Raw genomic sequence first — 15,776 nt, 5'->3', positions numbered from 1 at the left:
CCATTGAAAGGTTGATAGACAAGAAGCAATATGTTGAAATTGATCATTTGACACGCGGCTAGGGTTGTTCTGTAGTGCCTGCAAGAAATGAATGGCATTAAAGGAAGGGGCCAAAGTGACAAAAGTGGTTTTCCTTATCACAGAATACTTTTGTCATCATCATCATTATTAGTAGTAGTAGTAGTAGTAGTAGTAGTATTACTACTACTACTACTACATTGCCCATGTTTGAATCTTAAAACCAATTTAAACGCCATTTCCCAGAATGCAACGCAGATCGGAGCTCACTGATGACGTTCCTCAACCAGCGAATCACCTTCATCGACTGTGCCGACCCGCGAGAGAAGAGGGAAGTTCGGTTTGTTTACATCACGGCACGAAGCCTCAGTGTCTGTCACCCAAAACACGACGAACGAGTAAACATAGATAACCTCTGCTCCGCGAATGTGTGAGTACAACATCTGCATGCTTTATTACACACGTCAGTACACGTGAAGATCCTCTAACTGGGAATTATATATTTCCCAACCATCTGAATTAACCGTGGACTGATTTCCAATGAAAATTGCCACAGATGTCATGATTTCACTGAGCAGCAATATTATTAGACACACGCTGACTTTCAGCAGCAATACTTTGTAATTTCTCGTTGTCTTAGCGATAGAAGTATCCGTTTTCCCCGTTTGTGACAGACATCTGTGAAATGGAGGAAATACTGGCATCCTGTGGTGAGATGCGGTTGTTCAGTTGTGTGAGTTTGTGCTTATAAAAGAGGCCCAATCAAACAAGACATTGCTTTATGAAAAACATATTTTCACACGCAAGTAATAACAAAACGGCATATGTTATGTGAACTATATGTAACTGATTATGTTTTTGCATCGTTGTGTGGCACTCAGACATCATAACAGAGTAATAACAAACAAACCAAAACATGTGTTTTAAAAGCCTGTCATTTTTCTTAGTGTATTGCACATTATGGATGTATCTGGACAGAACACAGAAGAAATGAGGACTTTTGAGTGTGATGTCTGTGACATGGAAAACAAGTACGAACTTGGCTGAAAGTGAACTAAATAACCCCGACAAAGACGCACATTCAGAGGAGCAAATGATTCCCCATCCCCTCACTTAAAGCACTTAAAATAGCACAATATTATAAAGAAATGTTCAGTATATAAAAGATTCACACAAGAACAAGGATAGATAAATGTGAAATAAACCACAAACACAAATTATACAAATGAAAAAGGCAAAGTTTGTCAAGATGAAGATTGCTGTTTCACAAGAAAATCCAAAATTATCTCTTGACTCCATTTCTGTACTCATCAATCCAGTTCTTGTCCCATCTTGCTGCATATGAATGCATCTTTATTTGTTAAAATAATTCGTTAAACCACACATTTCTTTTTTTTTTTTATAACAGTTTCTCTGACAGAATTTGCTTTACTTTAATCTATTCTAGGTGTTCTCGAATATAACACACTAAAGCATACTAAAGTAAATTTGCCGAAAGTGATGTTTAACTGATTTGATTATACTGAAATAACGTCAACAGTCTTATAATTTGAACGGCAAACTGAGCGAAACCCAAAGTCCACAAGCTGAGTTTAACAAATCTTCAAAGATAATATTTGACCAGTCACATCTCGTTCCTGCTCCCAAAAATGTTCAGCCAACTTCAGAGCTGCTGACCAGCGTGTTTGTGTGTTTTTCTACTTGTATGACATGTATCTGCACCAGTAACCTGTGGAACTATATGTAACTGCATATATATATAGATATAGTCCATGTAACATTTTATGTGAATGACATTGTTGGCGAGTATGTATTCAGCATGAGCTCTTTTCTAACTTTTGCTGAGCTCAAAGCTGAGCACCGAAGACACAAGTCAACAAGAGGTGTTTGTTCCTAATTTGGCCTGGGTTTTTTTCCTGCCCGAAAATGAGTATTTATATATTCACATCAGCGAGCCATAGGGGCTTTCCAGCAGAGATGATGGCAAGACATTAAACAAATCGTCTGTAACGAGGTGACCATAAAACACAACCCTGTGGTGTCCCACACAGACCTGTCATTATGGCAAAAAACAACAAATACACACACACATACACACGATTCTCAGGCTATATGCTGATATGAAACACACACACACGCACACACACACACACACACCATAGTTGTCTACCCCACGCGGTTTTCTCCCCGTCTTCATAAAAGTTGAAGAATGTACTGTTTATTTCTCAGTAGGCAGTCGTGAACGTGTAAGAGAAATCTTGATGGCTCGGAGCTTGAACATTTTTTATCATTAAATTGTGGTAATAAGAGGTTAAGCGAACACTTTTCCCCAATTTATTTTCTGCTTATTATTTTCTTGCACATATCCTTGTAATAGCCACATGGAAAGTTGTGGTTGTAGGCCACACATGCAGAAATGTCAATATTTGGTAAAAGAAAAAAGTGTGCGTGTGTGAGACAAAGACAGCCAGGGAGTAAAACAAAATATTCAAAGGGTGCAGTTTTGTCTAAACAAGTTTTATTTTTTTCTCTCGCTTTTTATAATACTCAGAAACCATTTGGTTTTTAATGTTTGTCAAAATAAATTCTTTCAAGAATGAGAACACCTTCTGCAGCTCTCGCAGGCAGTGCATGATACATGGGGACAAGCAGTTTTTTTTTCATCTATTTGTTGAGGTTTTAGAGCTTGCTTCTCCTTCCAGAGGGCAGCGACTTGTGAGTGGGGTTCTTATATAATACAAAAATAGATACTTTTAAGAAGTTAGTGGTCTGTTTGTTTCTGCCACCCCGACCATCCACTGCAGGTCCGTTTTGTTCTCCTCTGTAAAGCTGGAGAACTCGTGTGTCTTATCTACAGAAACACAATATCTAGAGTTGATATATTGAGAGAAATGAAACATGAAACCTTTTTCAGGTGATCAACAGTGCAATTGTATTGACTTTCTTTTACACATTTGCATTTTGGACTGTTGGTCCGCTGTTTGCCTTTGTTAGACCTCCACGACCACGGAGCCATTACTGTTATAGTATCATATTCTCTTGGTTGTCCATCCTGTTCTTATTAACACAATAAGAACAGGATGGACAACCAGTTCTTATTAACACAATATCTTATTCTTAACTTTTCATGCATGTTCTTACCTAAAGATGAGTTGATAATATTTGATTTGTCAAAACATATGTGCCTCAGACCTGAGATTCCCCTGTTGTCTGTGAATGCAACACTTAATGTGTGGCATCTGTGCCTGTTATATATTAGGAAAAGTACCTCTGCCACACTAAATTCTCACTTAATCTCTTTTTAACAATCGGACAGGTTGTGCTTGGAAACGTAACGCAAACACAAGATAAAGAATATAAAAATGTTGCCTTTTGCGCAACCGTGGGATACCCCTGAGGAATAAAAATGTAGAAATGTTCATTATTTTGGTGTTCATTTGATAGTGCCCTTATTGTTTGTCTTATTGTTTGTCTAGGATCAGTCTTATAGCTCCTCCGTCAGGTTTCCTGGACGAGCAGCCAAATGTCTGAGGTGCAGCCAGCGAGCCAGCTCCAGCACACAGCAGAGTCCTCGCTGAATGTCCAGGAGATGCAGTTCTGGCTCGACAAAGCGGTGGCTTGGGGCCAGGCTGACAGCCCAGACTCGCACAAAGACACCTGCCTGCACTTGAAGAGACTGAGGGATTTCCTCCAGCAACTTCTCACACACATCCACAACATGGTAAGCAGATGTAGCACAGCCAGTATTTTGTTGATGTTGTCACATTGCAAGCGTAGCTCTGAGATTTATGTTCTTGACGCATTAAGATTCTCTGTTCTAACACGATAGGCCCTGAATTTCTAATGGAAAGTTTTGTACTCACTAAGAACCCTGTTTCACTCACGCAACGCCTCAAGAAACAAAGAACAGCAGCTAATCAATTAGGCTAAACATCCAAGCAGCCGTCTCATTAATGAAGTACCAAGTTAATTCAAACACAAGTAAGCGTTGCACACTTGCCCAAACACGAACACACTCGCTGGCTGTCCGAGCCAAGGCTCCAACAGAAAGTCCAGAGATGGTCGGGGCCAGCTAACAGACGGTGCTCTGTGCTGTGCAGAGGTTGTGTATGTCTGCCTGGCAGCACAGCAATGTTGAATTAGTCAGGTAATAGCCGCATTGGGACCTCTAGCGCTAACCTAATGTATCCCGATATCAGGTCCAGCAAATTTGGGAAGGGGCAGCGGACAGGAGGGCCGCAGTGCTGTGAGACTTCAGTGGTCCTCTGGTCATATCAGCTCTTACCAGCTCGTTCTCCTCCGCACTTCTTTCTTCCTTTCATGGTCTTCTCTATTTCTCACATAAGGGATCTTTTTCTTATAAGTCTCACGGTGCCCATGCAACTTTAAATTTTCAGCGGTCTACACTCTTTGGTAATAGAATCAATCTCAGAGCCTCTGTGTGCGTTACTTTTGACTTTGAGTCTGCTTTGGCCACGAACTTTATATTTTTATAGATCATGAACCGGCTGGGTTCTTCGTTGTCTCTATCTCATTCTCTGGTAACATTGTTCAGGTTGTACGTCATGCCGAGCTGTCAGCGTTTGTAGAATGATGGAATGGATACAAAGAAAGATAATGGTATAGCCTAATTGGGCTGAAATCTCTCTTTTTATTTTTTTACTCTTTTTTTTTTTCTTCTTCTTTCTTTTTTTTACTGGAAGCGGACTCGTAAAAGACCAGCTGAGGATAGCCTGCTTCTTGGCAGCATTTTGCATCCTTTGATGACTTTACAACTTTCCCGTGGCTTATGGCCTAACATGAGAAATACTCGAGTTATTGTTTATTTCCAGGTTTACACTTGGTTAGAACAGTGGAGGATGTTTTCCCTCACAACGCTGCCTTTGGTAATGGAAAGGTGACTCTTCAGGAAATATTCTTTGTTCCTTTCTAACAGAGGTGCTAGCTGAGACGATAAATACTCCCCTGATATCTGTTCACTCATTATGAAGCCGGAAGGTGTGTCCTTCTCCTTCTCCTTAGTTACCTTGGTTTAGCAGCTGGTTTTTGCTGTGACTGAGATGATCTAAGTCAATCAATCCATCTGGAACTTAAAGCTATGTTATAACTAACTTGTATAGAATCTTGAAAATGACAGTTGACAGTTTTATAGGTTAAGTAAACACCTGAAGCAGCATGCAATTACTTTTTCCACAAGGGGCCAGGCATTCTATGAAGGGCCACATGTTCAACTGAAAATATCTTACAATATACATTATTTCTTTAAAGCAGTATTTTGCATAGTTTTGGAGCTTTTGCTCTGAATCTGTTAAGTTCCTGTACTCTTATATTCGAGATGTTCTCGAGGACTAATTCCTGAATAACTGGGTTGGTGAAAGATAATTTTGTAGATGCACTGGGACACATAATCAGTGATGTAACCTGGGGTCATTGACTAGTCTTTGTCCCAGCAGCCTTTATCCACTGCTCTGCCCTTTAATCCATAGCCAAGGGGTGCTTTTCCACCGGAAAGAACCAGGTGCTAGTTCGGAGCCAGGGCCAGACTTAGCACCAGTTCTTTGTCTTTCCACTGCCAAAGCCCTGGCCGAACAGGGGCTAAACTGGTGCTACGCTGGCCCCACTTCGTTGCTGGGCCAGAGAGGAGCTAGACTGGGACCCGACGCGTCATCGGTTGGGGGCGAAGTTATCGCGGCCTAAAAGGCGGAAGCGAGACTGTACCGGCTTTCTGAAAACTACAGCGAACACGGAGCCCCAGAGTGGTTATAGAGAAAAAAATAAATAATAATACGCGTGGGAATGATATAATAAGTCGTTCCCTGAAGTTAATAATACGAGGGAACGGGATTATTTAATTCGCTTTCGCGGAGCCGCGGCTCTCGAGAGCTCTGCCGTGCTCCTCCGCTGTCAGTCCGCTGCATCGGCTATAATTTACAAGCAGTTTTCCATTGTCGTTTATTTTTCATGGTAACATTATTATAACGTCACGTCACGTCCAGGTCTTGTTTCGCGTTCTGACCGCCGGCTGAGGCGCTGCAGACGCTGAGCAATGCAGCGTTAGGCTGCTCCGCTCCGATATTATTTTCTAACCAACAGAACTTCTTTATAATGAATACTTTTGGTTCATCAGCAACTAAAAAACAAACTACATACTACTGTAAATGAAAGATTGGATTTTATAGGCATAAAATTAGCCTTTTAACGGCGCTTCACGTGAAAGAACTTTATTCAGTGTGTTTACGGAGGTTGCCATTGGAAACGGCTTTTAAAGCTGCGTTCTATCATTGTACACCTCCATTCTTCTCCAATGTTGAAGCATTTGATTCAGACACACCCAGAAATATAGTGAAAGGAGCAGAAATTCACAATGTAATGCGCAAATGTTGAAAAATAAGCCCCAAACTTGTCGCTTTCTCTGCGGCTCCTGAAGCGGATTTGATTCCCTTTGTCTCCCCGTTGAGGCTCAGCAGCATAAGCACTTTGCAGAGCGACCGCCCTGCACATCCACGGCATCCCACCTCCAGGGGTCCACAACAGGTTCTCCAGCCTGCACTCATCCACCAGCTCCTGGTACTTGGCACACTTCCTCTCATTGGCCTCGTCCATGCACTCTTCTCAGGGTGGTGTGGGGGCTGCTCAAGCTGTGGAAAACCGCTATACAAGTGAACTCCATTTACTATTTTACTAAACCCCTTTTTACAAGGACGGACCACCTAAATGATACTGGACAATCTTAAGATGAAACATGTCTTGAGCATGAACCCTTATTTAAAAGTGCCTGTAATGAATTAGTGAGACCCTTAAATGGAACACAGGAGTTACTTTCTCAAGTAAGCACTTACAGTATCTACTGTATTAACTCAAAACCATTTTCAGTTTCTTGCACAACAGTTCATTTGAGTCAGAAATGTCTTTGAGCCCATCATAAAACTGTAAATGTGATTTTATTTTTCAAGAGGCATGGCCATAGCAATTAGTGTTTCTCAACACTTTCTATGGCAGACAAAACACAACATGAGACTGTCTCCATTAATGGAAAAATAATTCTGGATGTCCTGATGACGGGTGAGGAGACTCCATCGGCGGCCGTAGAAGCTGAGGAGACGCCATTTATGGTCGTGGGAGGTGAAGAGATGTCATCGGTGGTTGTGGCAGTACGAAGGGACGAAGCTCAGCTGGCCACACAAGTAGCTCCTTGGGATGTTAAATTAGATATTTATCTTCGGTGGGGGGCTCTGATCTTCTTTCTTTTTGTCCCATAATTCTGGCTGGTATTCCACTCTGGATATTTCTGAGCATGCAGCTCAGCTTCTCCTTTGGCCTCATGAAAATATTTGGCCTGCTGCTCTTTTGACAGTGACTTCCATCGTTCTCCCAAGACTTTATTCAGGGCCGCACTTCCAATCCTGTTGCATCCAGCCGTCTTGATTGACCTCTGCTCTTTCAAAAAAAGCATGAAGGCGTTTGGTGGCTTTTTGATGTATGGCTTGTCTTTTCCCTGCTGGTCCTCATTCTTGATCTTTTTAAAATTTTTGGCTTTACCTTGAGGAGCAGCAGTGGGAACCACGTACAGAGTCCCTCCATTCAGTGATCCAACAGGCTGCTGGTATTTGGTGATGTGTTGTGGGAGGCTGAAGCTTGGGTTTGTAGCAGGGAGGCTCATCATGCCTGCGGATGTGGTGCCGTCATACACAGGCCACTGATACTGGGGTCCCTGGCTGAAAGTCCATGCCTCACTGTGGTGATCTGGCTGTGAGGTGTTTGGAGCTGCCATCGGGGGACTCAACAGCTGCAACACTGGGGGAGCTGCTCCGGTGCTCATCCACTCGCCATGTTGTCCTGTCGGCTGAATGTGGTCGGGCGGAGGAAGAATGACGGGCACAGCTCTCGAAGCTGGAGGACCTTCTGCTCCTTCCAGTTCCTTCAACAGATCTTCAAGTGGCCAATCAAACCCAGCGCCTGGATCCATAGCTTCAGCAGGAAAGATGTCGTGAGTCTGAATGTGTTCAGTAACAACTGAACAAATAAACTTTCTCTGAAAGTGTCTGTCTCGTGCAGCTCTTAAAAACTTGTGTTCACCGTCTGAAGACTGGAGAAGAAGTGAGAAACTTCCAGCAGCTCTGGCTGTGTGCAGGTTGGATGGGCACCTCATTTAAACGATGCATCATCATCTAACTGTCCCGACCCAACTGCTTCTTCCTTCTTTTTATTCCCTCTCTCCCGTGTTCTGTTCGGCAGCTAAGGCAGACAATATTATGTGATTGAGAGCCTTATTTACAGTAATACAAGGTATATGTAACACAGCTGGTATTAAGATGGGCCCCTGTCCTGTTCACACAGCGCTTTAATGTATTTTCCACCGATATGATGGAGAATAAAACTAACTTCATCAGTCAGCTGTTAGCATAACCACCGGCATCGGTCCCATCCGAGTCTGGGTTGGTCTTGTTGACCTCTCTGTATAGGTTTTGGGCTGGTGACTTTAAAGTCCCTGTCGATGTGAATATATGTGTGTGAAAGTCTGTGAGTTTTCCCTCTGATGAACTGGAGCAAAAAAACAAAAATGATGGGTGAATGTTAATATTAAAAATAAAGACGTTCATGTTTATGAGATTCACTGGTATGCACAGTTAATGTCGCAGTCTTAATATAGACTGAAAACAATACATGTGATTTTTTTTGGCAGAATTAAAATCACAGGAATGGATCTGAAAGAAATATTTGAATGTGCACATCACCGGAAAACTATTGAATTTCTACAAGATACTCTACTTGAGATAGCAATATTTGTCAATCCACTTGAACCCTCCTGTTGTGTCATCCACTTATATAAGCTTGGTGCTGACTTGCTTGTGGAATCAGCTCTATTAAATCTACTAGGACACACTCTTGATCATAATAAGAAGTAATCTCACAGCTTTGTCCTCACAGAAAGTGATGCTATTCTATAATAGGTATGCCTATAAAAATCACATTATTCTCCTTAGTGTGCACTTTCTGTATTCTCATACAATTTAACAATCAGAAAATCCCTCCAGCACCAAAAGAAAGATGAGATGAATAGAGACTATTGTGAATGTGACTGCACATTCTAGTTTATGTTCTACGCTCACTCACCATAGTTACTTTGGTCTATATTGTTGAGGTTACACTTGACACCACCAATAGCAGAAGACAGAAGTGTTACTTCACTGTTCTCTTCAACACCGTCTATAAACTTGTCCCATTTGGCCCCTTTGCAAATATCTAATCTGTCACTTCCGTCTGGCACGTCCGCCCTTAATCTAAACAAGATATCGCCACTCAAAATCCGTTTATAATGAGGGACAGTGACAACAAGGCTTTAATGCTCACTTCACTGTGGTAGTTGAGGATAATTAGCTTGTGCTGTGATATCTCATTCTCATGGGAGCATTTCTGAGCTCAGACAGTATTGTGTCATCGTGACACAACATTTTACAGTTGGACTGACGGGAATGCCAAGTATGTGCTCTGTATTTCACACTGCCTTGCTGGTGGTGTGTTGTCTTTACAGACACTCTGGCTTGTTACCATTGTGCTTCCCATTAATGGTGATCTCATTTGATGAGTCAAGTGATTGTCCGATACTCTTTGTTCACCAAGATCTGATGCTGACTTTATTTCTGTTCTTTAAAGTACTTTATTTATGATGCAGAGAAAACTTTTTGACTACAAGAATTAACAGAAACAATGTCTTTTTCTCCATTTTGTCTTTTCACTTTGTTCTTGCTGTCTACACAGCAGCTATTATGCACGCTATCATTTTAGAAGTGCTAAACTTTTCCCTCGAAATACAAAAGCACTTTGTGGCAGTTGTGCACGCCACTGTGGGGTTCACCTGCAGAGGCACGGAGTCAGATTTTCAGTTTGCCATTATTTTATTAAAGTAAATCAAAACGAACGTCAAACCCACACGCAGACCCACAGCCTCTTTCAGGCTCTTCTGCATTAACTCCCGCCTGTCGCATCTGTGTCTCTGGACGGCTCCTCCTTTATGGGCAGAGAGGTAATGAAGCACCTGATGTGAATCAGGTGTGCTTCCTCACCTCTCTGCCACACACTTATTTTCGAGTGAGGACACAATAGCTCCAGTGGCTCTGAAAAATAAATAGCCTTTACTATGAAGTATTTGCCGCTCCTCTCTTTTATTTAACACCTACCTGCCGACCTTAAGAGACTGTCAGCCTGTCTCTTAATGTGTTTGTCCAGAGACCGACTGCAGCTTCACTGTTTTTCCTCCACATGTGTAGTCTTATTCACAGTTTTCAATCTGGGTGGAGGCATATCATTGCTGATCTGTCAACCAGTTTCATTGTTAGATAGTTACTTCATGAATGAAATGATTGTATAATCCAAGAGTCTTTGTAACTGTCAGGTTATTTGATTTGTCTTAGGTAAAACAATAGCCCATAGGTTTCGTTTCAGCTGGTATTTTGACTGGGATATTCCAGCATTAAAGCATGAGTGTAGGTTTTAATCAGCTCAGGGATGAAATGTATAGTGAAGGCAAATTACTCTGAATGCACGTAAACGTGATTCATGCGCACGTGCAGACGTGCTTGTAAATTCAAGTAATGTGCCAGGTCTTTGATCTGTTTCCTGCATCCCAATCCAGTCATGATATTGTAAAAAAAAAAAAAAAAGAATATAATAATGTAGTGTGTGTATTTTGCCCAGAAAAGTAATAAGATGGATGAAAAACAAGGTTTCATCTGTTTATTGCAAAGCTTTTCTCCAGGACTGAAGGCATCTGGTTCAGTCCACTGCTTGACTGGAGGGCTGGCATGTTCTGCCTTGCACTGACTCACATAGAAACAAAGCCAGAGAGTCAATTCCGCTTTTGGTTTAGTCAAAACAAAATCTTTATATTTTTGAGGTTCGGTTGTGTCGATCTGCAAGTATCCTGAATAAAAAAAAGTCCCGACACAAACTGATCTTATTTTTCTCGTAGACTTTTTTGTGACTTTTCACCATGTGGAAATGAACCATTATTGAAACTAAAATGTATATAAACTCATTATGACTCCAAGCGTCAGCCGTAGCTTAAACCGACTTGGGTGGTTTGAATTGGCTGCGAGGTGAAAAAAAAAAAATAGGATGGTCTGTTATTCGGAGCAGGATAAACAAGTACAGACACACACATACTTAAAGTGTTACAGAGTCTCACTGCAGTGTGTTCTGTTTTCTGTATCTCTCACTATTTACACTATGGAAGGAGTTCTGACACGACCAAAACACAGGAAACAAATGTGATGTGTGAACAATGTACTGTACACCTGTGGATCTGTGTTATTTGGCTTCATCCCATTGATCATTAAGTGCAATTGGGTTTGTTTACATCTTCTAATGTTTAGTGTTAAACATGGTTGTTAAGTTGAAAGGATAAACTATAGACTGTCTCTACCTTGGTCATGCTTTCATCTGATTATATGGGTGTATGTGCTTTCCTAAAGGCATTAAGAGTATTCAGAATTTTAAAAAGTGTTGAATTGTATTGACATGCTGTTTCCTCTGTCTCTCAGAGCTCCACAGCAGAAACCATGAAGAGGCTGCCTCTCTTAGGGCAGTTTCTGGGTCACCTGTGCTGGAACCCGATTGTCTCTGCTGATGGTGAGTGCGGCCTCTTCACCAAATTTACTCCCATCAGAAGGGTTTTTAAAATGTTCAGCAAAGCTGTAATGGTGATTATTATCCTGACATGGTGTGTCAAGTGATCTGCACGGTTGTATTTTCTGCAGATTCGAGTAGAGGACTCCTGCTTCAATGTCTTTGGGGGCTGCACTCAGAGCATCCAAGTGATGCTGTGGAAAGAAAAGCCAACCAATGGATACGGGTATGAAGAGGCCATTACGATCAGTGTTCACACATCCACTCATACAATCTAGTGTTTAATGATACTCACCAAACCCTAAAAATCTGAAACACATCAAAGTTTGTTCTTTTCAGTTGAAATAGTAATTATATGGACGGCCATTCAATAGACGAATCTCAATAAGCCCTGGCTGAATGCAAGCTTCTGGTACTGGTGATGTATTCATTATGTGCTGATCACTGGTAAAAATGAGCTTTATGCCTTTTACTATCTTGGCATATATATGCAGAATTTGCTGGCCACCCAATACAGAGACTCTTGATGGCCTGTGTTTGCTAGGACTTCATTGTTAGTTCATTATTTCATGTCAGTCATAAATGGAGGAAACTGGAAATAGTACAGACAGAAACTCAGAGAGCCTCAAGAACATTTATTGATGTTATTTTAGTTGTGTGTAACTGAATATTTTCTTATAATCATTTATATGATGTTGTTTCTGTCGTCATCCCCAGGGCTGACCTAGTTACTTCCCATGGCCTGATTAGTTCTGGAGAGACTTGACATACAGTTAAGTCGGCAATTACAGATCGTTCTTTCACTAATACTTTTAAAGGAGTCTGTCAATAGACAGCCTTTGGGCTGCTCAAGAGATTCTTTGTCCGTTATCCTTTTAATAGGACTTTGCTCTCCAGTTACTGTCTCTTCCTCTTTGATTTGGCATGGATGATGAACAGAGGAAGATTGAGTCTCTGTTAGATTAACAGACTTTTTCCCCCAAACCGCAAAACATATTTTGATAACAGATTGATTGTTTTAGTGTCTCTTCTCACCGGAGAAGGATCAATCTCACTGTAACATTTAGCCGAGCCTATACTTGCTGTGGGTGTTCTCCGGGCGCACACACACAAAAGAGGGAAAGACAAAAGAGGGAAGAAAAGATTCGGCAACTTTCAACTTTGAGAGAGTTCACACAGATGGCTTATGATAAACAATGTGGAACCTTCACATTTTTGCCAGATTAACTGTGTTTCTGTATTCTTTTGATTAATTCTCATCTAATAAAACATCTTGCTAATTAAAACAGTGCCTTGAAAGTAAACCTTGATTTTACCAGATGGTCTTTGACCCAAAGGAGGAGAAGCGGAGTGCATGTGGTATTGTTTGCATCTGTGTCGGCATTATTTTTCTGTGGGCATATGTTTCAAGTATAGGATGTATTATAGTAAGTACATCAACATGTCAAACAGAAATAAATAGTTTTTACTAAAATCGATTAGCTTTATGTATATTTAAACCAAATCCATGGAAATTATTTTTTGTACCTTCTAAGAACAATATTCAGAAGAATATTATGAATATGAATATGTTGGGGTTTTTTTTCCCATTGGAATGATTAGAGAAAAAAAAGCTATATGAGGAAACTACTTTTACTATTTGTTCAGTGCAAGTGTTGCAATAACAATATGATATGATTGAAAACAGGTAGAATATGTTACTGTCTTTGTGCTTTGGAATTCGTTCTATTCTTTGTTACGTGAGTAAATCAGGGTTGTTTTTAGTGTTGGGTCGTAGCAGCTAATTGTTGTTTGAGGAAAGCAGCTTTGATGGCCAGAGGCGGGTTCACTGAGGTCATTTCAGGTAAAACTCCACTGATGTATTTTGTTCTGCAGTTATTGTTCGAAGCGTCTACAGAGACCAAGCACAATAGACTCACAACCACCTCGGCAGCCTCTCCTCGGTGTCCTCATGTTGTCCTCTATGGAAGCTTCCTCTCACCACAGAAATGATGGGAAGCTCAACAAAACGTTTCAACCACAGCTCGGGCCTGTTTCGGAGAGCAGGGCAGATACATGGTTTTAGGCCAGAGATGGTCTGTCTCCATCTCTGTGTGTCTGCTTTGTGTTGGGCCGCATGTCCCGGAATGCAGAATACAGCCTGTTTTGTGTTAGTTCTGTCTGAACTTACTACCAACATTGTTTTCTCTCTGCCTTCATAATACACCAAAGGTCTGACACGAAGTGCCCCCCCGCTTTTTTTCTTTAACTCTTGGATGTTTATGAGTTTTCGCTCAAATATTTTCGCTCTCTGCCAGTTCATATGTTGGTTGTCACCCCATATATTTTTCTCATTAAGTTATAATATTGCATAAAGTGTCTTGTCATTTTGAAATGTCTTCACCCTTCCTCTAACCTCCACATCTGAGTGTTCAGCCCGACTTTGATATATTCTGGGTACAGCCACATAGCTTCAGGGCATATCAGATTGTCATTAACTCAATTGGTCTGTTTCTTGACATCCTGTAGAAGCAGAAGGGGACCACACAGTGCAGCTGCAATATAGCATGATGTTTGAGGAGATGACGGATAAGTAAAGCATGACAGTGTAATATTAGAGGCCCAGAAGATGAACTGTTTGATAGTTTAATCTTTGATGTGTATCTCTAGCAAATGAAACAGGGCGAACCACAGGTAGGCCCTGGAGCCACTGTGGCTGCTTTATAGTTTTAAAGCCTTTTCAGACTCTTTCCTCATAATGGACGCTATTATCAGTTTTTTCATCCGAAGATTAGAGTGACTCAGTGGTGATGATGCTTTGTTCTTGTTCCTCTCAGGTGACACGGCCCATCTGTATGCAATCATCTTGTTATCAGCTCTTTTTTTGTATCTGGAGTAATAATTTGACTTTTCAAAATCATTCAATTATCATACTGTGTAATGTCTTCTCTGTCTGTCTGTCTGTCTGTCTGTGTCTCTCTCTCTCTCTCGCTCTCTCTCTCTCTCTCTCTCTCTCTCTCACTCTCTCACTCACTCACTCACTCACTCACTCACTCACTCACTCACTCACTCACTCACTCACACACACACAGTTTCTATGTACTTCAGAGTTACCAGCTGTGTTTTGGAGCACTACGAATTACAGGAGAGTCCAAGAAGATTTATAATATTGAAGAAACATTTTACATCAAATTGTATACTAAAAATTCAATAGGTACCAATTACTATGAAGCCCCTTTGATGATACACCATCTGATTTTTTCAGTCAAATATAATCATTTTTTGTGACTGTGATTAGACATTGCTGCCCCTCCGCAAAGGCTAATGCTCAGCCAGACAAAATAGCAATAAAACTTATTTTTACTTCATTGAGTTCACTTATAAAAAGTACAGGTGAGCCTTTTTGTGATTGACTGCAAAGCACACAACACGCATCATACTGTATTAACATAATATTTATATAAGCCTTTAATTTCAAGGATAACCTTTGTTTCTCTTTACTTAATTCCATCATACACTATCAGTGCATCAGGTCAGAACTATTAGAATTTCTTCACACCTGATTGTTGTCTTAGCTTTCCCTTTCTGCACTCGTATCCCTCACTTCTTCTTCTTCTCTTTCTTACCTTTGCTATTTTGACCGTCTGAGACTGTATTTCAGTCTCGCATTGGTTTTGGGAGGATTCAATCATGGCTGAGTAATTGGTAACAGACACCCCTCTCAAAGAACTAAAGTCCTGCCGGTTGCATTTTTCTGCATCCCCTTTTCGATTTTAGATATATAAGCTGATTGTTTTATGGGAGCTCCGTCCTGATGCAGCTTTCTGTGAGAGAAAGATGACTTTCAACCCAAATGATTTGCCATCCATCTATTTGCCCTTCATCCCATTCCTTCTTCATGACCACACCCGTTTCCCCTCGCTGCAGATGCAGCCATGGCAGTGCGTTCCAGTCTCGCTCTGATTTTCCTCATAACCAGCTTTCCTCCCCTCTCATCCCCCAGCTCCGTCGTGCCCTCTTACCAAGGGTGGGATAAGTGTGATTGGTTTTGTATGCACTCAGTGTGCAGGGTTTGAGGGCTCTCAGATGGTAGTGATTGGGGTTGTTCTGTGAGACTATGTGGAGGGTAAGCATTTTAGTGTGCTGTAGGGCCC

At 41.3% G+C, this 15,776-nt stretch overlaps 1 protein-coding gene across 2 annotated transcripts in view; it reads left to right on the top strand.

Moving 5' to 3' along the window:
* The first annotated feature begins 339 nt into the window (after nt 1–339).
* The window catches only part of fancc (FA complementation group C), a 34,872-nt gene continuing 19,435 nt past the window's right edge, over nt 340–15,776 (top strand). For both annotated transcript variants that reach the window (XM_080466978.1, XM_080466977.1), the window contains exons 1-4: nt 340–448; nt 3,495–3,739; nt 11,559–11,646; nt 11,775–11,869. In XM_080466978.1, coding sequence (XP_080323104.1) covers nt 3,542–3,739; nt 11,559–11,646; nt 11,775–11,869 — 381 coding nt within the window. In that variant the 5' untranslated portion in view covers nt 340–448; nt 3,495–3,541. The remainder of the gene's footprint in view (nt 449–3,494; nt 3,740–11,558; nt 11,647–11,774; nt 11,870–15,776) is intronic.

This window comes from Lipophrys pholis, assembly GCF_963383615.2.
Source record: "Lipophrys pholis genome assembly, chromosome: 7".
NCBI classification, from domain to species: Eukaryota; Metazoa; Chordata; class Actinopteri; order Blenniiformes; family Blenniidae; genus Lipophrys; species Lipophrys pholis.
Note: the sequence above shows the minus strand (reverse complement) of the source record. Positions and strands in the feature narration are given on the sequence as shown.